Here is a 27,686-nt window from a genome sequence, read left to right as displayed (position 1 = left end):
TTTCGATGGGGGTTGCCTGAGAACTACTTTGCTGACCGTTCCCTCAACGACTTATGGTTCATTTGTTGGCAAGAACCAAAATCCTTGAAGTGATCTTTCCTCAGAGACCACATGCAGATAATGTGTGGGTCAGTGATCAAAATCTTAGGGTTGCAGTCTTGACACTGCTTGAACCCGGACGCCTTAGGAGCAGACAGGTCGATGAAAAACCGTTGAAATTACAATTTGTAGGCGAATTTGATTGAATTGAAAATACTCTCACAAGACTTGTTCTGAAAATCAGACTGCTGCATGTGCGGAATAAAGGAACAGAGGTACGGGGCGTAGTGACATAGGACATATAGCAGCCGAAGTCACTTCCGGAGCCGTTGAGTGGCACGCCGAGTCAAGAGGGATCGACGGTTGAGTTGAGTCGTACTATGTCCCCTGTTGAAAAAAGTTTGAGCAGCTGACGCTGGAATAGATATCTATCTGATGAGGAATCTGCGGGAGAAGTGAGAGGTAGCAACAAGCTAGAAGTACTGAAAGAAAAGTAATGTGCAGAGTAAATAAAAGAAAAGCAATGCAAATAGGAATTAAATGTGACGAAAATGCGAAGCAACATGGCAATAGACTGCAAAAATCGACAAACGGTCTCCAAGAGGACAAAGGAAAGAGCAATGAGGTAGTAAAAAGGTGTTTATGGCATGTGTATTTTGGGTGCATGCCACAGTTTGAAAATAAAAGCAAGCTCCACCATCTTTCAGGCGTACAATAGTGGGTATTCCAATATATGCGTCTCTCTCCTTAGAGCCGAATAACAACTCAAACTAGAAAGATTCAAGACAGTAAGAAAGAAAATAAACTTCCAGGAAATGCACGAATTTGGGGATGCAAATTCATCAGACGCCTTTTGTAACAATGCAAACCGGGTAAAGCTGGGTAAAGCTTTGGACTAGACTGGAAGCTTAAAGATTAATAAATCCAACAAGCGCAACCCATAATGACCAACGCACAAACTATTCAATCCAACTCCCAGATCTCGTTATTTCCTGAAAGCGTGGTCAAAGGGGTTATCACACCTACATACAAACACAGGATCTTGCCTGGAACGCAAGAACCTCAGAGACATCGTGGCAAGCAAAAACCAGGGAAAATGGTTCATTTAATCTTAAATTAAAGACATACATCCAAGACAAAAATATCTTACACAGTAGTCAAAGTGAATTTCTCACCAACCACAGAACAATCAACCACATGCATACCATACACACATCAAAAAATATGTAAACAGATTGTAAAAAAGAAAAATATAAAAAAATGTATTCATGCTTTGCTGACTTCCAAAAGGCATTTGACTTGATCTGGCACACAGGTCTTTTTCAAAAACTCCTAGACAATGGCAAAAGGTCAAACATGTCTGGCAAAATCAAAGGAGTTAACTCCCAGACCAAATTGTGTGTGAAAATGATCAACCCAAGGAATACATATGTTAATGAATAGTTGAATACCCTGGAGATCAACCTAGCTCGTGGGCCTGCAACCCTTGGCTCTGTAGATGTTTTTGTCTACAACTTCCATCAGCCCTAGTCATCAAAGTCAATTGTGAAGGATCATGGGAGTCACAGTAGAAAACATCTGCTGAGTTGCAGGTTGCAGGCTCTTAACCCAGACTAATCACTAACCCCTGGATTATTGTTAGAAGGCATGAAGATGAACTGACTGCTCAATACTGCCAACTTCATCCTGCAGTCCCACACGTAACAAGGCCTGTAACAGAGTACCAAACTAACAAATAGTGCTGAAAAATAAACAAAGCAATGGCTTTCCAGAGAAAAGGGTGGCTCAGCCAATACTAGTTTAAGATATGAGAATATAATCAAAGTCAATAAAATGGGATTAACACTCAGCGCATCCAGTAATCCACAAAATGCATCCAAGAAGTCAATGTGGGCACTTTATGCCATAAACGTGCATGTCAGCCCCAGTGAAAAGCTCATCTGTATCTCTGGCAGAGAAGTGTGGGTCCCCATTTTCACCAAAGACTGTACCCAGAAGGGCATTAGCCCAAAAGAGAACAGGCATCTAATCTTCTGGAAGCAAACAAATGAGTCCACAGAAAGCTCTCAGGCAAAACTGGAGTGACACTCATACCTGCCTGAAAGAAAAAAAACAAAACTCAAGATAGCTCTGGGGATGCAAATCTCCCCAGTTCAAAGCACAAGACCATTTCAGTGAGATATCAAACGTTATGGCAATAGAAAACATTCACACATCATAGGGAGAGAAACAAAATCTAATCTCGCACGGAGACCCTGGGCAATCCAGACACATACACACACACACACATAGCAAAATCAAATGCGACTGACTGTTCAATAGGAACTGCTTAGCATAAATTGCTGCTCACAATAAACACATCAAAGGCATTACCAAATACAGGGCCTGAGAGGGGTTTATGGGAGCGGGGAGAGTATGTGAAAATGAACAAAAGTTTCTGATTTCGAAATGGGATAATGAAATCCAATTTGTAGTGCAGGAGATCTTTGGGGTGTGCCTATCCAAAATGGCTTTCAAAGCAACATCATAACAAAAAAATTTGAATTACCCTGAATTTGAAGAAACAGAAGATCTGTACTTTGTTGTGTTTCCGCGGTAGACGGCATATGTGTTTGCTCAACGCTCTGCAACGCCCTTAGCACCACATCTGGGGTTGCCGCAAGCGGGGGCTCGAGCCTGTTTTGGCACTTAGGTGGGATGCTTGTATTATACATACTGAGAGCATGAGTTGAGGTGCACGCATTCCCCAGCTTCAGTCAGCGATCACTCAGGAGGTAAGTGCAGACATTGGGAGTCAAGTGCTAGTAGGGGCTGTAGGGATACAGAAACAGTCCCCGAGTGCAGGGGCTTGCTAGGGGGAAAGTGCAGGTGTACAAATGGCGGGGAGGGGACCTGGGCCCGAGATCAGAGGGTAGCCAGGTAACCAGTGCAGTTTCAGATTCAGCCAGGAGATCAGCAGGGGAGAGTAGGAAAGAAAGCAGAAGCAAAGAGGAAGGTCTTGAGGCGCTTCTGGAACCAGAGATGGTTCAGCTCAAGTTTCAGAGAGGCAGGGAGGCTGTTGCAGAGGGAGGCCCCAGCAGAAGAAAGAGCTACCACCAACTCACTGCTTGGAGAAGTAACTAACCCTGAGGGAGTTGGAGGCAGAGAGAAGAGCTTGAGAAGGAAGATATTTAGGAAGAGAGAGTTGAAGGTATTGAGGTCCCATGCCCCAGAAGGCCTTTTGGACAATGCAGAGGGTTTTGAACGTAATCCTCGCTGCCACTGGAGCCAGTGCAGAGATTTCAGTCCTGGAGAGATACAATCCATGGGCTTGAGGCCAAGGACAACTGTTGCAGTCCTGTTTTGGATGAGTTGCAGAGGGCGGAGAATAGAGGCAGATTTAGAACGAGGCTGTTGTAGTAGCCGAGCCTAGAGAGAACCATAGCTCTGGAGACAGCAAGCTTCGGGGGAAGGAGAGGAAAGGAATAATACCTCTGAGGAGGTGCCGCTGGTAGTGTGACTTCTTGAAGACGTCAGAGGTGTGAGGAGAGAAGGAAAGTGTGGAGTTGAAGATGACCAAGGTTTTTGGCCTCACAAGTGGGAGCAGGAAGAAGGCCAAGAGAGGCCGACCAGAGAGTGACAGGAAAGGCGGGAGAAGGTGTGCCAATGAGGAGAATCTCAGTCCTACTGGTATTAAGACAGAGATCATTGGCAGCACACCACTCTTGGATGGCGGACAGACAGCCCGAGATGAGAGAAGGAGAAGAGGTGGCAGAAGGGAGCCCGAAAATGAGTCGAGTATCATCTGCATAGCACTGAAAGTTGGGGCAGAGAGCAGCGATGTGGTGGGCAAGATGTGCCAGGTATTGGTTGAACAGCCAGGGAGAGAGGTTAGACCCCTGGGGAACACCACAGGTAGAGGTCGAGATAGAGGAGAGGAAGGACCTGAGTTGGACCTGAGAGGGTCGATCGGCGAGGAAGGAAGTCAGCCAAGCCAGGGCCTGATCGGTGATACCCAGGTTATCACGGAGACGGTTGAGCAAGATGGCATAGTTAACTGTGTCAAAGGCAGAAGAGAGATCAAGTAAGATAAGGACACAGGGGGTATTAGAATCGAGGTTGGAGAGCAGGTCTTTACGGATGTTCAGGAGAGCAGTTTCCGTGCTTCTGGCAGCTCTGAAGCCAGACTGATGGTCATGGAGACAACCAACAGATTCAGTGTGAAAGTTAAGCTGGGAGATGGCCAGCTTTTCTAGGAGTTTGCCCAGGAAAGGAGTGATGGATATTGGACGATAGTTAGCTGGACAGGAAGTGTCAGCAGAGGGTTTCTTATGAAGAGGGTGCTCAAGGGAGTGCTTCAGGGGGAGGGGAAGGCTCCAGTGGTGAAGGAGTGGTTGCAGTAAACAGCCAGAGCAGGAGCCAGGGTGTCGATGTGGTCCTTGATGGTTTTGGAGGAACATTGGTGAACCCGTCTTGATGAGACTTTCATAGATCGGACTTGTCTCGAAACCTTGTCTGAGGAGAACAGGGGAAAGGCAGAAAAGGAGGGAGGAGAGGTGGCCGCAGCAGGGCCAGAGGAAGAGGGAGTATGGGGGAGAGGAAGAGAGAGAGAGGACATGATGTCCTGAGTTTTAGAGATGAAATGAGAAGTCAGGGCCATGCTGAGGGCCTGGGAGGGGGCAGGAGAGTTAGAGACTGCATCAGGATTGGCCAGCTCCTTGGAGATTTTAAAGAGTTCGGCCGAGTTGTTAGATGCTGCAGAGATGCAGGCTTTGATGTGGGCTCTCTTCTTGGTGCGGACAGAGAGCCGGTATTGCCTTTGGAGCAAGCGGCAGGCCAGTTTGCATTTATATTAATAGTATTTACTATTCTTTTTATACAAAAGAAAAAAGAAAAGAAACGTCCAGAACTTTAATTTGGGGCTACGTTTATGGTATGCTGTCCTGTATAAAAGGGTTAAGGAGTTTATTTAACCAGATGAGGCTTAATCATTACCATTAACGCATTACTTTTAAGAAACATACTTTCACAAGGCAGAAATTATTGTTTTAAATCACACACGTGACAGGAATCTAGATAATGTTTTGCTGGTCTGCTGAAATATACTCATCACCTTTCATACACTGTTTTCTCGGGCTCAAATGATTGTTTTAAATCACCTAGAAGTTCCAAGAATGTGCTAGAAGCCATTCTACTGGAGTATAAATATATGCCTTAATAAAGGACACTGGAGCTTCTAAAACCACAATGAAGGAAATAATATGATTTAAAATCAAAACCACACAGATACGTTTTCTACATACTTTGATATAAGGCCTCCAGGTTAGATATAGGGCCTTATTAGAACTCACCCGGTATGAAAACAACGGTGGCGGTAAACCTGCCACCACTGTTGTTTCCATACAGGTGATCACGACTCCTGCAGGCGGAGGCGTCAATCCCGCCAGGCCTGACCTGGCGGGTTTAACACCGCCCGCCTGCAGGCGGACGAGGAAACACCGGCACCATCACGAGATGTGCCGGTGCTACCATGATCCCCATCCCCATTGAGTCCTGTGGGACTCAATGGGGATGGGGATTTACACCATTCCGCCTCCGGAATTCCCGGGTCACCAGGGTTGTAATGTCCCGGTAATTCCAGGAATCACAGAGGCGGAATGGTAATATGAGTCCAGCGGTAACCAGGCGGTTTTACCACCTCAGTTAACGCCGGACTCGTAATGAGGCCCATAGTGTTCCAAGTACAAATAAAGATGGCTACAAACTAGACCTTTGTACATTTAAGAACTACTGCTATGATTGCCATTTTTCTTAAGCAATAACCTCTGGGAGGAACGGGGTTTGAGGGGGTGGGCGGTAATGCCAGATAATGGCCTAGGCCCATGTTATATAAATATATGCCAGAGTGGAGAATGGTGGTGCCCTGAATATTCTCTGATTTCAAAGGCATAACTCTAACATGTTTTGTAATAAAGTCTATTCCAAGTCATGTTGGGAACAAAAGTGCTTGTCATCAGAAATTAAGGAAAATGAAAAGATGTGACATGGGATCCATTCAAGAAACAATACACAGGGTGAAGTGAATGTAACCTAATGAGATATTTTTTTTAAGAAAAAAAAAGACCAGCTGCTGTAATACAGTTGTCAACAATTAAGAGGCGGGTGTTCCAAGTGCTGTTCCGTCAGCACAGGAGAGCTCTGCAAAGGATGGCCAGAATGGTCAGCTGGTAGACATTCGGTAAGGGTGAAATGGAGGCAGGAGGAATGTGCGGCAGTGAGTAGAAGCGGCTTGCGCAATGAGGCAAAGCATGAGCAGAATGGGCTTTACCATGGGCTAAGGCTCTGCTTCCAGCCATCAGGGTGGCAGGAAGCCGCGCACAGGGTACTAATAGCCTTAATCATGAGAACGGAAAACATAACATAGACACCTCCCGCAGACTCCTCATATTGCCATTTTGTGATCACTGATCTGCCCGGACATGCAGAGGGTTGGTTCAACAGTGACGAGGTCAGAGGCAGAGAGGAGAGCTGGGGCACTGTCAGAGAGGGCAGGTAAGGGAGGGGCCAAGGGGGGTAGACGGCCTTAAAGAAGGAATAAGCGGGAAAGAAAAGCAGAGGGAGAAAGGAAAGCTGGCGAGGGCGAGAACCCCGTGCCAGTCCGCCAGGGACCTTGAACAGACGTGGTGCTAGTGAACAGCGATTCCCGACTGGCCTTCAACAGGCCGCTTTACCAGCAAAATGCAGAAATAACAGGGGGGAGTCGCCCTGCCCTCTTTCCCATACCCTTCCAAAGGTCCACGCACACTTCCTGGGCATAAGCAGTGACCCAAGAACGATCCCATTCCAAAGTGAGGTAAACTAGCGTCAAAGTGCTTGGGTTTGGAGAGGTTGAACGTGTGGAAAAGCAAAGATCAAGTCCCACATTTATACTGCGAATTACTTCTAGTGATGTAGATCCAGCAACTCGATTTCTAACCTGAACTAGATGCTGTGCGTCAGTACCTGCTCTCTTATAACCCCCCACCCTCTCCCCATCCTATAGCAAGCCGTGGAAACTGCTGCCTTCAGCTGCTCTCAGAAAGTTCAACCTGTGCTAAACCTCTCTACAAAATGCGTACTTAACAAATGTGTTTACTTATTAGTCAGATATGAAACGACATCGGCAGTCCCCCCGACCCTCCCCCCACCCCCGCCGACTGAAACCAAAGCTGCATGTGCATGTCATTACACAGAAATGCAGGCACTAGTCATTCAAAGCAAGGACACTGGGTATACAAGGTGAAACCAAGAGACACGCGTGCATGACACGCTGCAGTGCAGCATGCATTTCCATTCCCCTTGGATAGCCTTATGTGGATTCCCTACAGGTGCCAAAATGCTTATAAATAATGCTGTAAGAATGATGCGAACACCGTTTAGCTGAAGAACACATGTTATTAAAGCACTTCTGCGCAGACCTGTGCGCAATATATCCCATGGGTTAATGCGTGCACGTGTTGCTTAATTTCAAGCCCGATCATTAATATAAAAAGATAATGGTATCCACTCAGCAAGCAATAACAAACAAAAGTAGCGCCAGGAGGCAAGCATGATTGGCAGAAGTCCTGCTATAGCAGACCGGGCTACTTTAGATTACAAACCGTTCACTGAGGAGCAGAAGGGTGCCTACCATCGTGAACTGGGTAATGTGTGGAAAGAGTTGGCTTTCTCCACTTCCAAGTGCCCTGTTCTTTGATCTGGGTGCCAACAGCGATGGGCAGCAAGGTTCGGTTTCCGGGCGAAATGAAATGTTTTATTTTCGTAGATTTCTGCTCATCAGATAGAAGTTTTTCCTCTCTGCTTGCTCTGCTCTAATTCGTTCCCCAATTAAAAGGCTCAAGTGTGCAGTCACCCTCCCAGGCGGTGCTGCCTACCTCACACTCCTTGCCCCGTTCGCCCTCTCACATGCCCTTTTTCGTATAATGAGACTACATTTTCCAGTAGCCAGCAACTCGCGCGGGTTGGATTTACTGACTTGGAGGAAACTCAGGCGAAAAAGCTGCTGGACTTTCTGGACAGAATGAGCGCTGTTGTGCGTGCGTGTTGGATCAGGAATCTCGATGGCAGAATGCCCAACATAGCCCTGGCCCAACCAGTTCACTGCGCCCAAATGCACACACCTGCACGAGTGCATGTACCACAGGCAGAGTGTTTAGGCATGGCCTGTGCACTGTGTAGGCGCGTGCAGTTACAAAACGTTACCAATGCGCAGGCGTGGGCCAAGACTAAGCACACTGTGCAACCCATGTTGCTGCCGCTGAGAGTCCATGCGGGCTTCTCGTTGTATACTTTTATTTTAAAAAGAAACGCTCCAAAGCGGTTTCTTTTTAAAATAGAAGTATAGGAAGGTTAACACACTAAAAAAGTAATTAAAGGGCACTGCTCCCGCCCACTTCGACCACTAGTGTTAACCCATATGTTTGGGAGAGGGAGGCCTTTTAGCCATTTCAGATTTTGGTGAAGAGCGTTCTTTGAACAGTGGGACGACTCCTTGAATCAGTGGGTTTGAGAGACTAGTGAGCTAGGTTTCCTTAATCAGATGTTCTCCTACAAAGGAAAGCAGACCTTCCCCAATTCAGAATATAGATGGGAGTCTGGAATGTTGAGGGCCTGGACCAGAGAAAGGGCCTCTTCAGTTTTTCCTCGGCCTTCTGAGGCCTGTCCGAGCCACTATTCCTAGAGAAAGAACTTCCTTTATCAATGCTCTGTTCCCTTCCCCCCTTCTCTGTTTGTTATCATCTTGTGAGCGCCTTGCGGCCTTCGTGCGAGTGGCACGATACTAAAAATATATATAGATAGATAGCTCTCCTAGGTGGGACAAGATCCAGTTTACTGGTGTGAGCAAAGGAACCTTTCCAGAGATGGGACCTACCCTTACATTAATTGCAAAATGACGCAGACATTTGGCGAACCTCCTCAGAAACCGGGACATTTCCACAGCTTCAGCTAAAGCCGGACTAATCTCTGCCACCTTGGTGGGCCGTTTCAGGGAGATTTGAGCCGACATGCTTGAGCGACTCAAGGCCGCATTATCTTCGCACGAGCGCGAACGAAAGGGGTAGCGCATCTGTAAGACACTATCCTCAGTAGTTGTAACGTTCTCTCGCGTTGATCTACATCTCGATGCTGCGCTCATATCGGGAGCAGAGTGAAAGCTCTGATGAGTCTCACCAGAGAGCAAAATAGAAGCGCGTTGAACCCCTCAAACTGATTAGTGTTTGCAGTGCTCCGTGGAGGCGATTAGTTCATGCAGGAGAGCAGCATTTATCTGGAACGCTACCCAACAGCTCTAGAAGCGGGAGAAGTTAAGCCCAGAAGTGATGATTGCAGTCAACGTTTTTTAGATAGTAGACCTCTAAGTCAACAATTTTTTACGGACAGGGTAGGAAAAGTTATAGTGATAGACAGGCCTGCCAACAAGACACCTTAGCCTCAGATCGTCATAGATGAACAGCAGAGAAAAATTCTAGAGAGGAACTTCTGCAAGGAAATATACTTGTTTATAGGCGCGTTATAAATGCCATATCATAACAGCGATGTCTGCTTGAGGTATTTTCATGACTTGGCTACAGAATACGTAGCAATGGAGACGTTCTAATTATAAAGAACCAAGAAGCAGTAACTAGAAGTGGTGATTCGGCCCCTGAGGAGCAAATTTGAAAACAATTATCTTGTTGAACAACGTGTGTCTTATCATTAAAGTGTCTTGCAAAGGGTTACAGTTATCAGCCATGTTTAGTATGATATTGGGCGGTAAAACACATCTGATGCGGATGTAGTCTGCCACTGTTATAGCTTTGAGGGAGAAGAAAAGATGGCTTTTGTGTTATTTCGCCCCATAACGCTTTTCCTCCAGGGTGTGGAGAATATAACAGATGTTGACGACCCCTGCAGACTGCAGACTGATCGCTCTGGGAGTCTGTGGGGGCAGACAGCAGCTTTTACGGAAATGAGCTTGTGAAGGCCTGACAAAACACAAGGCCCACATGTGATTTTCTGCCTGAACTGTCAAGAATTCTAGGGAGGTTTCACAGGGTTCCTTCCCAGTGAGATATGCTCTTTGATTATCCCAAGGGGGTGGAATGTGTAAGTAGAGTTGCATCCTTCTGAGCTCTCTGTATAGGGCTCATAAAGAATATACCAAAGGGTGCTGCCCTACAAGAACATGGCATTCATCTCATTTGGAGCTTTGCTCCTTGGCTCTGACCTGGAGGTGAACTCCCAGTGATGGTACTACGTGGCTCTAACACATGTGTGGCTTGTTGCTTGAAAGTGCCTATTGCACCCTCACATTCTATACTAGGAGGGCTTCATGTCACATTTTTTCATCCTACCTTAATATTAATTGGTGGTCACAGGCCCAATAGTCAAGGAAAAGTAGCATGGCTTTGGAAAGATCTTTGTGTCCATCGTTGCAGCCGATGAAAACTACACTCTTGCATGTGTGCTCTATGAAGCTGTATATTTCATTAAAGGAAACTGAGCTGCACAGAATATTAACAATGTGGAACTACTAAATCACCTTGCCTCCAGATACGGTTACAGAACATACTACATCTAAATACAATCTGGTCTACATTGCCTGCATTTTAATTTAAAAGAAGATAGGCACGCTCCCCCATTAAGAATTCGCCATACAGTTAACTGAATTACAATCGGGTTGTATAGTTCCTCCAGAAAATGAACTGTAAGACCCTCAAGACTTTTGTGTGGTTGGAGTAAATTTGAAATGGAAATGAAAATGAAATCATAAGATTGTTAAACTCTACCTCTCTTTAAATATCAGACAAATATGATTATATTCTCATTCAAAAGGGTAAATGCAAAAAATAAAGGGCCTGATTCACAGAGCGTTTTCCTAAGGTATTGCACCATTAGAAAACGCTTCTGTGAATCAGGCCCTAAACTGAACACAAGAATATGAATTTAAAAAATACATTTTGGAGCTTTTAAACATCGAGAGTAATAAATGTACGTGTCCTAAACTTTAAACAATGTTGCCACATATTGAACATTTCCTATTAAACAATACTTTACCTGAACAAACGGCAGCGGTAGCAGCATAAATTACTAATCCCCAGCAACCCATCTGAACACCGGCACTGTAGTTATGCAGTTCTGTAGAATTAAATGGGGCCTGTAGGAAACAGCAAATATGTTGATGAGCACAACAGAATATAAACTATGAATGCCATCATCTCAAGCAGCTTGTCAGAAGTATGTATGTCGTCAAGTGCATCTAGTGTACATCTCCTACATCACTAACTCATTTCGTCAACATCCAATGTCCTAACTGAAATAGGGTCAAAGAAAAGAACAAGTTACTTCTTACCTTGTAACGTTCTTTCGAAGGGATGTTCCTCCGACGTATTCCTCATCTTAGATATCTCCTTCCAGCTCTGCTGGCCTCGGAAAAATTTTTCTCTAGAGGGCGCTGCGCGTCGACGTCCTCCGAGTCGATGTCCTTCGACAGCCGCCATATCGACGTCGACGTCATCCTGCCTATAAAGGCTGCGCGCAGCGTCCGTTGCTCAGTTCCGTTTTGTAGCCCACAATAATACTTTCTGGACTAACTAATCACCCTGAAGGAGCGTAAGCTGCAACAACAAGGGAAGTAGAACTGCGGGGATGGCTGGGAGGGTCGATGATGAATACGTCGGAGGAACATCCCGTCGAAAGAACGTTACAAGGTAAGAAGTAACTTGTTCTTCGAAGGGATTGTGTCCTCCGACGTATTCCTCATCTTAGATAAGCTCCCATAGCAGTATTCTATTATCGGAGGAGGGAGTACTGACTTCACGCTGTCTTCTATTGATGAATAGAATGCATTACAGCCCTTCCAAACCTAGCCTCTTGACTGGAGGAGGAATCCAGATTGTAAAAACGTTTAAAGGTATGGACAGACGACCATGTAGCGGCCTCACATATGTCTTTAACCGGCACGCCTCTTTTGAGGGCCGATGAAGCTGCAATACCTCTGGTCGAGTGAGCCCTAAGGTTTTGAGGGGGCTCCTTCCCTGCCAGTTTATAACATTCCAGAATGGCTAGAATGATCCATCTGGAAATGGTCTGCTTAGTTATTGGTAACCCCAGCTTGTGACCTGTGTAACCTACAAACAGCTGGTCTGCCTGTCTTATCCTGGCTAGTCTACTAATGTAAAAACTTAAAGCCCTCCTAGGGTCTAGCCTGTGTAACCTCTCTTCCTCTTTCCCCGGGTGAGGAGGGGGATAGAAAGATGGTAGGGTAATCTTCTGAGTGATATGGAATTCAGAAACCACCTTTGGGAGGAAATTAGGCTTCACTTGCAGGACAACTTTGTCTTTGTGAAATATAGTATGAGGGGGTTTACAAGAAAGAGCTTGTAATTCGCTCACCCTTCTAGCAGATGTAAGTGCTATTAATAAAACAGTTTTAAGGGTAAGGAATCTTAACAAACAAGAATGGAGAGGTTCGAAAGGTGTACCCATCAGGAAAGTTAGTACTAAGTTTAAATCCCATAGGGGAACTTGGAATGGTCTTGGGGGATAAACATTGGTTAACCCCTTTAGAAACTGTATTACCAAGGGTAATTTGAAATAGGATGGTTCTTCCGCAGTACGCTTAAAGATGGATAGCGCTGCGAGATAGCCCTTAATGATGCCAACTTGAAGGCCTGAATTTGCCAAATATAGTAGGAAGGACAAAACCATTGGTGTACCACATGAAAAAGGGTCGATATTCTGTTCTCTACACCAGCTGCAAAATCTGTTCCAACGGCAGCGGTATAAAGACTTTGTTGCTGGCCTCCTTGCCGAAAGCAACACCTCCATAACATCATCAGGGAGGTCCCAATCCTTGTACCTCAGCCTTTCAAAAGCCAAGCGTGAAGGTTGAGGGTTTTGATGTCTGGATGGAGAACCTGACCTCCCTTCTGTGAGAGTAGGTTCTCTCTGAGTGGAAGTCGAATTGGAGGGCAGATGGACAAGTCTAGAAGGTCCGGGTACCATGTTCTCCTGGCCCAATCCGGGGCAATTAGGATCATGGTTCGCCGGAATCTTCTCAACCTCCTGATCATTTGAGGAATGACAGGGACCGGTGGGAACGCGTACAGAAGCGGAAACTCCCAGTCCACTATGAACGCGTCTCCCAGAGCTCCTCTCGGGGGAAATTCCCTTGAGCAGAACAGGTAGCATTTCCTGTTTAGGCTAGTGGCGAACAGATCTACCTGAGGGGTTCCCCAAAGGGCGAAGATCTCTTGAAGGACTTCCTGAGCTAGCTCCCACTCGTGGGAGACTGTGTTCTGCCTGCTCAGAGCGTCCGCTGTCAAGTTCTTCTCTCCGGCTAGGTGAACTGCCGATAGAGAGATTCCTTCTTGGATTGCCCAAAACCAGAGCTGCATCGCCTCTCTGCACAGGGGTAGTGATCCTTCGCTTCCTCTTTTGTTGAGGTAATGCATGGCCACCTTGTTGTCCGTCATTATCAGGACGCTCTTCCCTTGTACAGCTGGCAGGAACGCCTTCAGCGCAAGTCTGATGGCTCTCAGCTCTAACAGGTTGATGTGTAGTCTGGACTCCGATGGAGACCAACGACCGCTGATGGTCAAGTCGTTGGCGTGGGCTCCTCACCCCGTGAGTGAGGCATCCGTGACTACTGTTATCTCCGGCCAGGGTTGCCAAAACTGTTCTCCTTTCAGAATGTTCTCCTGACAGGCCCACTACTGAAGGTCTCGAGCCACCCTGCCGGGAACCTGAAGAAGATCTGTCATTCTCCCTGAGAATTGTGACCACTGAGTCCTCAGTGCCCACTGGAGGGATCTCATTCTCAGGTGAGCCTCTGGCACTAGGAAAATGCAGGATGCCATGAGGCCTAGCAACCTCAAAAAGTCGAAGGCTGGGAGACGTTGGGCATGCTGGAACTTGGTAACCATCTGTAGAATATCTTGAGCCCTCACCTCTGGTGGCGAGGCTTTTCCCAGGGAAGTATCCAGGATCGCTCCTATGAACTGGAGTCTCTGCAATGGTATCATTTGTGACTTCTTTAAATTGAGGGAGAAGCCCAGTCTGTGAAGGAAGTGGCACACGTGATTTAGCTGGATCTGAGCTTGTTCCGGAGAAACAGCCCTGATCAACCAATCGTCCAGGTAGGGGTAGACGTGAATCCCTTCCCTCCTTAGACTTGCAGCCACTACCGACATTAACTTGGTGAAGACCCTCGGGGCGGAGGTCAGCCCAAATGGCAGCACTCGAAATTGATAGTGAGAGTTGCCAATTGCGAACCTCCGGTATTTCCTGTGTTTGAGATGGATAGGCACATGGAAATAAGCGTCCTGAAGGTCCGGAGATACCAACCAGTCCTGGAACTGAAGGGCCTGGAGGATCTGAGAAAGAGTGACCATCTTGAATTTGTCTTTTCTGAGGAATTTGTTCAATTCTCGCAAGTCCAAGATGGGTCTCATTCCTCCGTCTTTCTTTGGAATGAGAAAGTAAGGGGAGTACCAGCCCTTGTTCCTCTCCGCTTCAGGTACCGGTTCTATGGCACCTTTCTCTAGCAGGTCCCAAATTTCCTGCAAGAGGAGCGGATCTGGAGCTTTCTGAGAGCTGATCCCCGGTGGATGACTCTGAGGTATACGTAGGAAAGGCAGGCAGTAACCTTGGGCAACTGTTTCCAATTCCCAAGCATCTGACGTGATAGCCTGCCATACCGTCAGATGTTGAGTCAACCTGCCTCCTACAGGTGTCCTGTGAGGGAAGTCCTCAGAGTGGTTTTGGGGCGGCTGATGCAGATGCCGATGGTAAAGAGGCACCTGCTGTTGCTGCGGCTTTTGAATATCTACCCCGTCCACCTCGTGTAGTTCTTCATTGACCCCTTTGAGCCGGTCGTCCTCTACCTCTTCCGAATGCAGAGTAGAAGCGAAAGGACTTGCCCCTCGCAGAGGTTCCTGTGGGATGAAAAGGAGTCTGACGGATTGCAGCTCCTAGGGATTTTGCTGCTGCTTTTGAAGTTTGCAGTTTCTCTAAACTGTCATCCGCCTTTTTCCCCAACAAAGAAGAGCCATCGAATGGCATGTTCAAGAGCCTGGCTTGCACATCTGGGGCAAAACCCGACTTTCTCAACCAAGCGAATCTCCTGGTTGATGTACTTGCCGCCATTGCTCTGCTGATACTGTCAGCCGAATCAATGCCCGTCTGGAGGGATTCGCACATAGCGTCTTTACCGTCCTGTATAATATTCAGGAACGCATCCCTTTCTTCTCCCTCCGGGATGCAGTCAGCCGCTGTAGAAGCACACTCCCAAAGTGTATGGCTGAACCTAGCAAGGGTGCAAGTAGCATTAACAGATTTTAACGCCATGCTACATGCTGAAAAGACTTTCTTTGCCATAGCATCATATTTTTTATCGTCCCTTTCCTGTGGGACGGTAGGATAAGCCGTCTTGACATTGGTGGAGGATGCTGCCTGTACCACCAGACTTTCTGGGGATGGGTGTTTAGACAAAAACTCTGGGTCTGTAGAAGATACCCTGTACTTTGTGGACAGTTTTTTTATTTACTGCTGGTACTACATCTGGGGTTTCCCAGTTTGTCATGATCTTTCTCTGAAGAGCTTTATGAAAAGGCACCACAGGATCCTCCTGTGGGCCTTTGTCAAGAATATCCGTGAGGTCATCTTGTTGGAAAGATTGTGAAGGTGCAGACCACCCCATGAACTCTGTAATCCTGGCCATTAAGGCTCTGTAGGGGGTTTCAGCATGCTCCCCGGGTCTGGCCTAGCAAACTCCACCTCAGGGGAAGTGTCTAACCCACTTGCCTCATGTAAAGAATCATGAAGATCCTTTAATCTGCGCTCTTCAGAGGAAAATTCCTCTCTAACTGGGGTTACAGGTCCCTGTAACTCAAATGTGTCTTCCTGTTCAGACAAATCACCCTCTTCTAAAATTGAGGATATAGTTCTCAATTGTTCTGAACTCATAAAGGGAGTCAATCCCATTTCCAAGGCAGAGGGTGCCGAACTTGTCATTATTGGCCTCGAAAACGTTGATGTCGTCGACGCCGAAGTCGAAGGCTTCGAGCGTGGCGTCGAAAACAGAGGCGGAGGACTCGAAGACCTCGACAGAATTGGAATTCTACTCGACAATATCGAAGCCAACGACGGCCTGGGGATAGTCACTGGATGTGTGGTAACCGTGACTTTTCTTGGCGTCGAAGCCGACGTTGAGTCGACAGACGCGTGTGTCGAAGGTCCCTTCGACAACGGCGTCGAAGACATCGACCTCGACGTCGACGGAACCTTCGAGGAAGGTTTGGAGGTCATAGTCCTGCTCGAGGGTTCGAAACGCGCTCGAGAGGTTTCTTTCGCCGGGTACTGCGACTCGCGGCGTTTTTGACCTTCGGGTCTTTCGACCAGAGCATCGCTCTCGGCAGTCTTCGAGGGGGTCGAGGCCGCTTTCTCGAAGACGCTCATCATATTTTTTCGGAATTCCTCTCATTCAGCCCGGGAACTATGTTTCGTGGGGCAAGGGATTCTTTTTGGCGAAACAGAGGAAGAGGAAGACGGAGAAGGGGATCTTCGACGTCTCCTCTTCGAGTGCTTCGATCTCGAGGAGTGATGAGACCCACTCCGAGACCTGGAGCGCGAATGGTGACGAGGAGACGAATGTCTCGACTTCGTCGATGAAGAAGAAGCTTTAAAAGTCTTACCTTTCTCCAGCTTCCCCCTACGCTCCTTCAGGGCCTTAGCTGTCATGGACATACAGTCCTCGCACTCCGAACAATGGTGTTCAGCTCCCAAACACCACAGACAAATTCTGTGAGGATCGGTCAACGACATCTTTTTCCCACAATCTCGACATTTCTTGAAGCCGGATCGAGGAGTTGTCGGTTCCGACGAGGAAGCCATTGAGTACGGATCGAATAACTCGAGGTAAATAGGATTAATCTGACTGAGCAACGGTATTCCGAGGCACTGACTAAGCGCGTAAAAACAGAACTGAGCAACGGACGCTGCGCGCGGCCTTTATATGCAGGATGACGTCGACGTCGATACGGCGGCTGTCGAAGGACATCGACTCGGAGGACGTCGACGCGCAGCGCCCTCTAGAGAAAAAAATTTCCGAGGCCAGCAGAGCTGGAAGGAGATATCTAAGATGTGGAATACGTCGGAGGACACAATCCCTTCGAAAGACATCATTTAAAAACACACCAACAAAAACAAATCATTATGGTGGTTGGTTTCTCTTAGTTCGTCTTATCCAATTTTCACAACTAGTTGAGGCAGCCTGCAATCCACAGGTGGGTCAAATCAGTTATTTCCGTAAGAACTTGAGAAACGAAACAGAGGCGTGCATGTGTGTATCCTGTGTGTGTCATGCCACCCCCGTGTCCGCGCATCATCAACCACCTCACCCAGTTCCATTGTTTTGGGGACGGAAGGGTAGCTGTGGTGAAAGTGGGAGATTAAGGACTACAAGAACTTGAATAACTATGAAGTTAAGTTTTCATGTTACTGTCGTCCTGCTCTACTTCCTTCCTTGCGAGCAGAGTATGACGCCAAAAAGTGCCATAAATGGAGGAAGCGACATACTGCTCATGCCACAATCGAAAAAACTCCAGCACCTCTTGGCTAAATTAGGCCTCCTTTTGAAAAAGATGCATTTATTGAATACTTCAAAATATGCAAGATGCGGCTCATGGGAAAGCTATATAAATGTATAGAATAGGATAGTTGGCTCATAAAGGCTACCAATAATCTGGGAAACTAGTACCCCTAACATTTCATAATATTTGAAAAGGCATGAGACAATCGTAGCAACTGTATGGTCAGCCACATGGGTATGAGGAATAAAGACTACAAGGTGTTATGTAGGTTATCTGTAAATAAGATTGTTTTCTTTCCATTTAAAATGCAGATCCTTTAGAAAGATCACGATCATGCTAAACATCTTCAGTCGAAGAGGAATTAGCTCTTGTGTGCCATGCTGAAATAATTATTTCATGTTTGTATTGAAAATCGGACACAACCTTTGGTACGAAAAGAAAATAACAGTGTGGACCCAAACTTTATCTTTGTGAAAGTTAACTCAGATGACAAAGCCTGTATGTAGATTGCATATTATTCTTGCCAGCTTAATGAGCTAGATCATAGGATGCAATAGGTTAATATGGTTTATGCATGGGGTGGGGGCCGTAGGGGCTAACACCAAACATCGAGGCAGGCCTTCAAAATTACCCAGATAGTTATTATCAAAAGAAAAGTTCTATCCAGTCTATTAAGTTAAGCACCAATGGTTGCTAAATAGTGCTTTCCTGTGTTAAGCGCACCACCGGTTGCATTGAAATATTTCATAAAAGAAGTTACTCTCAATAGCGGCTGAAAGAGGTTGCATTTTACTTCCAGATGCAAAATGACAACATTTCTACTTTTTAATCTTATACTATGTTGTCTGATGGTTTCCTTGCTTTCCTGCTTTTGGACGTAACTAGTTTTACGCGTTGGAAGCAAGATGCAAATGCTGTGCTGACCTGGATGTGCACAAATGGTTTGATGACAGCACTGTTGATCGCACTGTCATTCCCCACAGATTTTTTGCTGACTGGAAATCCCATTGAGTGTGGGTGTCACGCTAGGAGTTGTGTGTGCACAGACTAATGCAATGATCCTTTGAACAGCGCCATAACAAGTTAGATGTTATATGAAAGCGAGAAACAGACAGACATCAGGATAAAGATACCTACCATGCTTCTCCTTTGATTACTCGGGAGCTAGCTCATTTGAGCTTTGGAACTCTGCTCTTTCGAACACTTGGGATTTATCCCTAGCACTTGTGCCACCCCCATCTAAAAATTGGAGGTAGAATGAAACTGTAAAGTTGTCCAAGACATCTTCCACCAACATTTATCACGAGAGTGAGGACACGGTCACTCTCGTTTGTTGTCCTGAAGAAGGTCGAGCAAAACATATGTAGAAATAGTATATAAGAGAACACTATTGGACTTATATGCACACCACTAAGAAATAAGGGTGCAAAAAAAAGAATACACTATATTGTAAAGGGTGACAAGAAAGACTTCAATGGGAGTTGATCTTTCCTGTGTATCAGAAACATTGGTGAAAGACTGTATGCGTGTTGGTACAAGTGGGTATGAAAGGTGGAAAATAGTAGATGTCCTAGATAGGATTGATTGTGTACAATATTCATATGGTTTTTATTTTTTGTGATATGATTGTCGAATTATATTTTTGTAAGAGAACTGTATGTACAGTGTGTTAATCCAACCTTACTACCAAGATCCATTTTTTTTTAATATGCTTGCTTTCCTGCAGACATTACTACAATGCTTTCCTTTGAAACGTAAAGAAGAGAAATCTTGTTTAGGTGCCAGAGTGGGAAGCTCAGCAATGGAAGGGATACAGGTAGAAAATGCTATTCTGGAGGACAAGAAGATGTGGATTCTGAGAAAAATTTAGGTAAGGATTGGTCTTCTATGAACAGAAGACTGAAAAACCTTATCTGGAGACGTCAATAGAGACCCATCACAATCAACAAAAAAGCACTGCAATTTTTGAATTTGATAAACTGACAAGGGAATCACTGGGAGAGGTGGCAACAGAAAGAGTTTTACGGGACCACTTCAACAGGAAAGCATCTTACAATGACATATGCCCGATTCCCATGAAGGGGGTATATTGAGGACACACTAGCGTTCTGATTATTTTCAAAGATATTTGTGTGCCGCGACTCCAGATCCATTCATTTTTATCACTGGCTGGTTTCAAATCCATACCGAACTTCTCAATACCAAGTATCCTCTGTCAAAAGCCAGAGACGGTGAGATTGAAGCCTCCATCTCCACCATACTGTCCTCAGTTAGAGGTCATTGGTTTGATGGAACTTGTGCTGAGAATTTCTAAAGCAATACATTTTCGGGTGCAAAAAATAATCTCCCAAACCATGCCAAGTATAGACTGTTACAGTTACTTGAGTTACAGGAGGATGAAAAGTATATCCTTTGACAAGATTTCTCAGAATGTTCCACCATATCCAAAGGTTACTTTGCATGAGATACGGAAGTCTGATTTCTGGAACGCTAAATACTTGTTTTATGTTCGCTGCTTATTCAGTGATCCCCACTACCCAGATGCTTCTTTTAGGCCCTGCAATCTGTATTTTGGTCAAAGAAGAGTTCAAACTGTTAGCCTTGTCATGGGGATCAAGATAAACGTGACATGCCACAAGACACAGAATCCTGTGACACAAGAATGCTGTTGGGCCCTTATGATTTATAAATGACAAATGGCGTCTGGTAGTGGATAAGCTATGCCCAAAGTAGATGCTAGATCAAATCCTATGAACTGCCTTTTTAAATAAGAAATGTGACTGGATTTCAGTTTTATAAATGAAACTCCTAGATCACGCAGTGTACTGCAAACGGTTATAGAAGGCCTATCTTAGAGATGATGCCTAGATTAACTAAGCCTCCAGGTATGGATACAGATTAATGTTTTGAAGGTGAAAATGAGCCACCAAAACGGACAAATATTTTGAGAAAATGGGGCGTGGCTTGGCGGCCATGCGAGAGTAAGCAGACTCCGAGGAGCTCCCACCAGATCCGACCAGAGATCCTGAGAAAGGCGTATTTCAGTAAATAAAAAGACAACAAACGCGAGGAAAAGGCGTCGGAAGATCCAAGGCACACACGGGAGAAGACCCGAGGAAAAACGGAGACCAGAAGGGTGAGAACGAGAAGGGAGAGAAGCGCGCGGCACCACCAACAAAATGGCGGACGCGCAGCGTTGAAAAGAGAACCTCGTCCCGAAGCACGAAGAGGGCCGAAGAGCAAGAGCAGAACCGGACGAGACAACTGATCGAAGTCCAGCGCAGGCAAGACCGAAACACCACCGGAGTGGCAGAAACCCGAGACGCCGACTGCAGGGATTGCCGCGTAATACCGACCCGGAGGAGGTGAAGACGGCACGGCTCGAGAACGGGGAGAGGCCCGCGGACCGGAGCTGGAGAACAGCTTTTCCCAGCCGAAGCGGAGACGAGCAGCAGCGGCAGCGGCAGCAGGATCCCGGCGGTACTACGAAGAACCTGAGCGGAGAAGAAGCGAAGGCGAGGCGAGGGGCGACCCACAGATCGAACCCCAGAAGAGCGAAGGTGAGAGATAACGGCGGAGAGTCAACAGGGCGACGTGGGACCCCGAGAGACGAGGTGGTGAAGACCGGGAATCGACCCGAAGACCGGACCGAGAGAGCCCCCCCTTGATGCAGAAGCGGCGGAGGCCCAGCTGAACAATCGGAGAATCGGAAAGCGAGGCAGAACGGATGGAAAGCGGCCCACAGGCCGAACCGAGGCAGATTCCCTCGCGTTGAAACGGAGGTGAGCGACAGCGACAGCGGGACAGCGGAGCAACGAGGGAACCCACAACGGCCGGACCATAGAAGAGCTTCCCCCGACCGACGCGTAAGAGAGCAGCAACGACAGATTGGAGTGCCGAAGAGGAGCCCTTACCTGCCAGTCCGGAGCGGAACCGAGGGGGACAGCAGATCAACGCCCGGCATAAGCAGGATCGAGGCGTCACCCGACCGACAGCGAGAGGAGGCACTGACGGCAGCAACGGGAGGGAAAGCCCGAGACAGCACCACGGAAACGGCGCGACATCGAACGAGGAAAGGGGAAGGCGTCGAGACCTACGGTCAGGAAGCAGCCCACAGATCGGACCGAAGAAGAGCCCTTCCCTGTCGCAGAGGTGACTAGCTGATCCTGAGAGGAGAGGCAGCGAAGAGACACAGGAACCAGGCCCAGGGAACAAGAAACATACCGCAGAGCGGGTCAGGGAAGCCGAGACCCAACTCTAAATACCCAAAGAGAGGGGGAAGAGAACACCGGAAAGAGACACGGCAAACGGACAGAAGGGGTAAAGTCACAGGGAGATATCGCTTAATAACAAGGTAACACACACAGGAAGAGCAGAAACGAGTGGGGGAACTGAAAAGGGACCCACTGCAGCGCAAACGGAGCCAAACTGAACAGGACCCAACTACAGGCCAAGAGCAGTGGGCATTAACATGCCAGACAAGCCTAAAAGCGGCAGAGGGAAACAAACAGTCATGGAGACATACACCCGGAAGAACGACGGCCAGCAGCCGGGGGCTGAGGAGAAAGACATGCCGGAGTCATATGCCACGCAAGGAGAGATCAGGCAAGTGGAAAGCAGTATACTGGAAGCCATAGGGGCGTTAAAGACGTCGATAGAAGGAAAGCTAGATGCAGTGATGGTAGATGTGGGACTTCTTAGACAAGACACGAGAAATCTGGCGGAAAGGATGACAACAGTAGAACAACAAGCACAGAGTAACTCAGTGGAAGTGTCCGCCTCGCGAACACAAATGTCGGAAGCACTGGAAAGAATTAATATACTAGAACGCAGAGTGGAAGACGCAGAAGGCAGGGCCCGACGCAACAACGTACGAATAGTGGGGCTGCCGGAGGGAGAGGAAGGAAGGGACCCCACGGACTACATAGAGAACCTCCTGATCCAAGAAGTAGGGGCAGGGACCCTGTCCCAGGGCTTCGTAGTAGAAAGGGCACACCGAGCGCTGACTAGAAGACCGCGCCCAGGAGCACCACCAAGACCAATGATAGCAAAAATTATGAACTTTAAAGATAGGGAGAAAATCCTGACTTTCTCGAGAGAAGGAGGGAACATCACAAGGAACGGGGCCAGGATAACAATATATCCAGACTATACGGTACTGGTGCAAAAGCAGAGGGCCCAGTTCTGGCAGACTAAAGAGCGCCTCCGGGCGGCAGGGGTGAAATTCATGCTGCTGTATCCAGCCAAACTAAAAATACTGCATGACGGGAAAACACAGATCTTCGAGACAGCGACCGATGCCCAGGAGTGGATGGATCAGTGTGGGATTCCACAGCCGGCAGAGAGGAACGAGCGAAACAGAAACCACCCCCAGCAAAACAGAGATTAGAATCGAGCACAACAAACATACCTAACGCTACGGGAGCAAGAACGAGACGGTAGAGATGCCCTACCGGGAAGTTATGAAAAAAGCAACCGACAGCCACCAAGTTGAAAAGCCCATAGCAAAGAGACTCACAACGGGAGCACGAGACTTGGAGAAGGGGAACCGCCAAGACCCACAGAGAGGCCCCAGCAGAAACAATGTTCATAGTGTCAGTTTCAAGACACTACGCCGCGACAGGCAAGGCCGAGGAGGAGAAAACGGCACCTGGAAAGCGACGGAGCCCGAGCAGAGGAGAGGAGGCTGGGCGTTTGTTGACGTTATTTAGGTTAACAGTTATAACAGTTGGGAAGTTAAGGCAAAGCCCACAAAGAGAGGAGGAGAGCAGAACAAGAAATAATAGTTGTCACACACAAAGAATCAGCAAGGAAAACAAATTCAGGGGACAGTACCCGCAAACAAAAAGATGGCGGGAGGCACGAGACAAAAAACTCAACTGCCAGAAGAAGGGACACAGATCCCCGGCAGGAACGCACCGTGAGAATGAGACACCGAGCGAGCCCATGGGAAAGAGCAGGCCGCAGGCGCCAGTCCCCACAAAGACCAGGATGCCTTAAGAATTGTCACGTGGAATGTCAGGGGGATGAACGCATACGTCAAGAGGCTAAGGATCTTTACCTGGCTAAACAAAACAAGGACTCACATTGCACTGCTGCAGGAGACGCACCTGACGGCGGAAAAACAGGCCAAAATAAAGAAAAAATGGGGAGGCCAGATGTATAGTGCAACGTATTCCAACTATGCCAGAGGAGTCATAACCTGGGTCGCCCCGGGCGTCCCATTCCAGCTCATCAACCAAGAGAAAGACACAGAAGGGAGAATCCTGGTAGTCCATGGGATGCTAGAAAACCGGGAGATATGCCTCGTAAATACCTATGCCCCTAATCACGACGCTACAGCCTTCTTCAGAACGCTCCCGCCCCGGCTGGCCCCGTACAGGAATGCAACGATGATTTGGGCAGGTGACCATAATTGCACACTGGATCCCCGGCTGGACAGGTCGGACGATAAGTACAAGAGAGCGGCACCGCCAGCGAGAGCACTACAACAGATACTAGACCAGCTCGGACTCGAGGACGTCTGGAGGAAGGTACATGGGGAAGAGAGGGGATACACACATTACAGTGCCCCACATAGAACATTCACACGGATTGACTACCTGTTCACGGGCAGGGAGACACTGGGAGAATTCACTGAGGCATACATACACGCGCGAACCCTATCTGACCACGCCCCCCAGACGATCACATGGGCGCACACACACAGGAGAGCCCCAATACCAACATGGAGATTGAGGGCAGAGGCTTTACTGGACACGGGCTTCCAGGAACACATCCAAAGCGTGATAGAAGACTATTTTGAACATAATGAGGGTAGTGTGGAGAGCACAGGAACGGTATGGGAAGCCTTCAAAGTGGTAGTCAGAGGAGAGGCGATGGGGAAAATGGGAGGTCTCCGACGAGAAACCCTAGCACAACTAGATGAGATAGAAAGGAAAATTGAGAAAGCGGAGAGACAAGCGGGGGAAAAGGGGGCGGAACAAGAGAACCTCACCACCCTGCGACAACAGTGCGTGGAGACCTGGGAAAGATTGGGACGCCTAGACTACGGGAAATATATACAAAAACTACATGCTGAGGGGGATAAGCCTAGCAGACTCCTAGCCTGGCTAACTAAGCAGGAGACTAAGCGGGAGCCAATTAACGAAATTCAGAACAGGGAAGGAGAGGTGATAAGGTCCCAAGAGGGAATAAACGAGGTGTTCTCGCAGTTCTACGAGGACTTATACTCCAGGGTCCAGGAGGCAGAGGAGGGGGACCTGAGGGAAGCCCTCGCGGAAATCAAACTCCCACAATTGACGGAGGAGCAGGCCCAAACATTAGATGCCCCTCTCACTGTGGAGGAACTAACGGAGGTTATCGCCCAGCTCCCGACAGGGAAATCTCCGGGGCCAGATGGGCTCCCGGGGGAATTTTACAAACAATACAAAAATGATATAGCCCCAAGACTACTAGAAACATTAGAAGAAGCATACGAGATGGGAAGACTCCCGAGCAGTATGTCAGAATCCATAATAGTCCCGATCCTTAAACCGGGCAAGCCCCCCCTCGAATGCGGTTCCTACAGACCGATTTCCCTAATAAACCAGGACTCCAAGATCCTGACGGCGGCACTAGCCAACCGCCTGAAAAGAGTGCTACCCACCCTGATCCACACGGACCAGACAGGGTACGTGCCAGAAAGAAACACGTCCTGGAACCTGCGTAGACTCCATTACGTTATAGAAAAGACAAACCAAGAAGGTGGGGAGTGTGCTGTAGCTTCACTGGATGCAATTAAAGCATTCGATTCGGTGGGATGGGACTGGCTCCTGGGGACGCTCACCCACTATGGGATTGGCCAAGGGTTCACAAGATGGATAGAACTACTTTACAGAGACCCGAGAGCGAGAGTCAAGACGGGTAGACAAATCTCTAGAGAATGGAGCATAGAGCGAGGCACAAAGCAGGGATGCCCCCTGTCCCCAATGTTATATATCCTAGCCCTGGAGCCATTCGCAGTATTCCTAAGAACGGATTATAAAGACACAGGCATAGAGATAGACGGGGAAACACACCAGATATCCATATACGCAGACGACATACTCCTTTACATACAGAACCCACGCACCCACCTGCAGGACCTGCTGGAGGCGCTGCGCGCATTCGGGAGGTTATCTGGAATAGTGGTCAACAGGGAAAAATCAGTGCTGTTTCCCCTGGCAGACCTACGCGCAGTGCCGACAGATCAATTACCACCTCTGGGCATCACGTGGGCCCCGAACACCTTCAAATACCTGGGAGTGGAGATCTATCATGACACCATGGAAACACACGCAGGTAACACACAAAAAGCTTTAGACAAAATTGAAAAGGCTATGAAATTCTGGCAGACGCTGCCGTTAGGCATGATAGGCCGGGCGGCACTACTAAAAATGACAGTCCTACCCCGACTCCTATATTACTTCACGAACATCCCATACAACATACCAAAGCCCTTTTTCAAGCGCCTACACACCATAGCGAGAACCTTCCTATGGGGAGGGGGACGGAACAGGGTAGCACTAAGCACACTACAAAGAAGCTATGAGTGGGGGGGCATCAAACTCCCAGATTTCGAGTATTACTATTTGGCAGCACAACTCCAATTTGTGGTGCGATGGCTGGGCGAAGAGACCTCAATAGACGCAATAATTATGGGGCCAGCACTCCGGAAGTATCACCTGAGAGAGCTATTATGGGTCAACGCCGCCCAAGCCAAAGAACTGCCCAAAATAGCCCAACTAGGCCGAATACTATGGAAAAGAGCCTGGAAGACACAGGGCATACGAGACCCCTGCTCAAGACACATCCCACTGGCGGGGCTGGTGGACACCCGAGTGGCCAGCCTGACCACGTACAGGGCACAATGGGAAGACAAAGGCGTGGCCCAAATTGGGGACCTGTGGCGTGACGGACAGTGGGTGGACTTCCAGACCCTGATGGATGAACAGGATGTACACAGGGGCCAATTCATCCTACACAATAGCCTAGTCCAGACAATAAAAAAGAGGTGGAGCGCTATGCCAGAACCCGAGGACACCGAAGGAGAATTAGAGGCATGGTACGATATATCCGAAGGAGGTCACACGGTGTCCAGACTCTACGAGCAAATACTGGGACACACCAACAAAAAGACACTAACAGCACGGATGAGATGGGAAGAGGAACTGCAACAACCCTTCGAAGACGAGGAATGGAACAAAGTCCTCATGTACACAAAAAAGGTGTCCAGAAACGCCAGGTTCAGACAACTGCAGATATACATAGTACATAGAGCATATCTAACCCCCAAAAGAATGTCAAAGATAGGAGAAGGACAATCCCGCAGCTGTCCGCGGTGCGGAGACGAACAGGCCGACATGGTGCACATGTTCTGGTCGTGCCCGCAAATAGCAGACTTCTGGAACACGGTGAGAGAAAAAGCGTTGACAGCAGACATACAGATGCCAGCAAGAACGCCAGCAGCATACCTATTGGGCCTGTTCCCAAGAGGGCACCGGCAGATGACGCATGTGGCAAAAATGAAAGATTTAATGACGATACTAGCGAAACGCCGCATAGCGATGGCATGGAACAAGAGAGAAGGCCCTTCGAAGGAAGGATGGTGGGCCGACCTACAAAAATGGGCAATAGCGGAGACGGCAGTCTGGGCGAGAGCTACACAAAAGGGAGAGAGCAACAGCGGAGCCAGATTACAAGCATGGAACTCCCTGGTGCAAGACCTGCTTGGCAGTGGAGGCGATGACGATACGACTGACAGTAGCGATCCAGGGGACACAGAAAACGACGAAATTGAACCGCCCACGTCGGGAGGCACTACATGACTCACAATGGAGAGAACTAAGGGGAAGGAAAAGAAGAGGTTGTGACCTGTGCGGACTCTGAACAGTGCAACTCCAACTGGGAAAGACCAGCAAACACACGCAAAGACAAGGCCAAGGGAAATTTCCGAGGAAAGGAGAAAGGCCACTGGGAGACTGGCCCCTCAGCCACGAACTTGACAACGACCGGCGCCGGCCCCGAGGCGGCAAA

At 47.9% G+C, this 27,686-nt stretch overlaps 1 protein-coding gene across 1 annotated transcript in view; it reads right to left on the bottom strand.

The window, feature by feature from the left end:
• The window catches only part of SLC45A4 (solute carrier family 45 member 4), a 560,586-nt gene that overhangs the window by 47,178 nt on the left and 485,722 nt on the right, over nt 1-27,686 (bottom strand). The window contains exon 6 of the mRNA XM_069621710.1: nt 11,095-11,194. Coding sequence (XP_069477811.1) covers nt 11,095-11,194 — 100 coding nt within the window. The remainder of the gene's footprint in view (nt 1-11,094; nt 11,195-27,686) is intronic.

The sequence above is a fragment of the Ambystoma mexicanum genome, chromosome 5q (genome assembly GCF_040938575.1).
Source record: "Ambystoma mexicanum isolate Mex_15411 chromosome 5q, UKY_AmexF1_1, whole genome shotgun sequence".
NCBI lineage: Eukaryota > Metazoa > Chordata > Amphibia > Caudata > Ambystomatidae > Ambystoma > Ambystoma mexicanum.
Note: the sequence above shows the minus strand (reverse complement) of the source record. Positions and strands in the feature narration are given on the sequence as shown.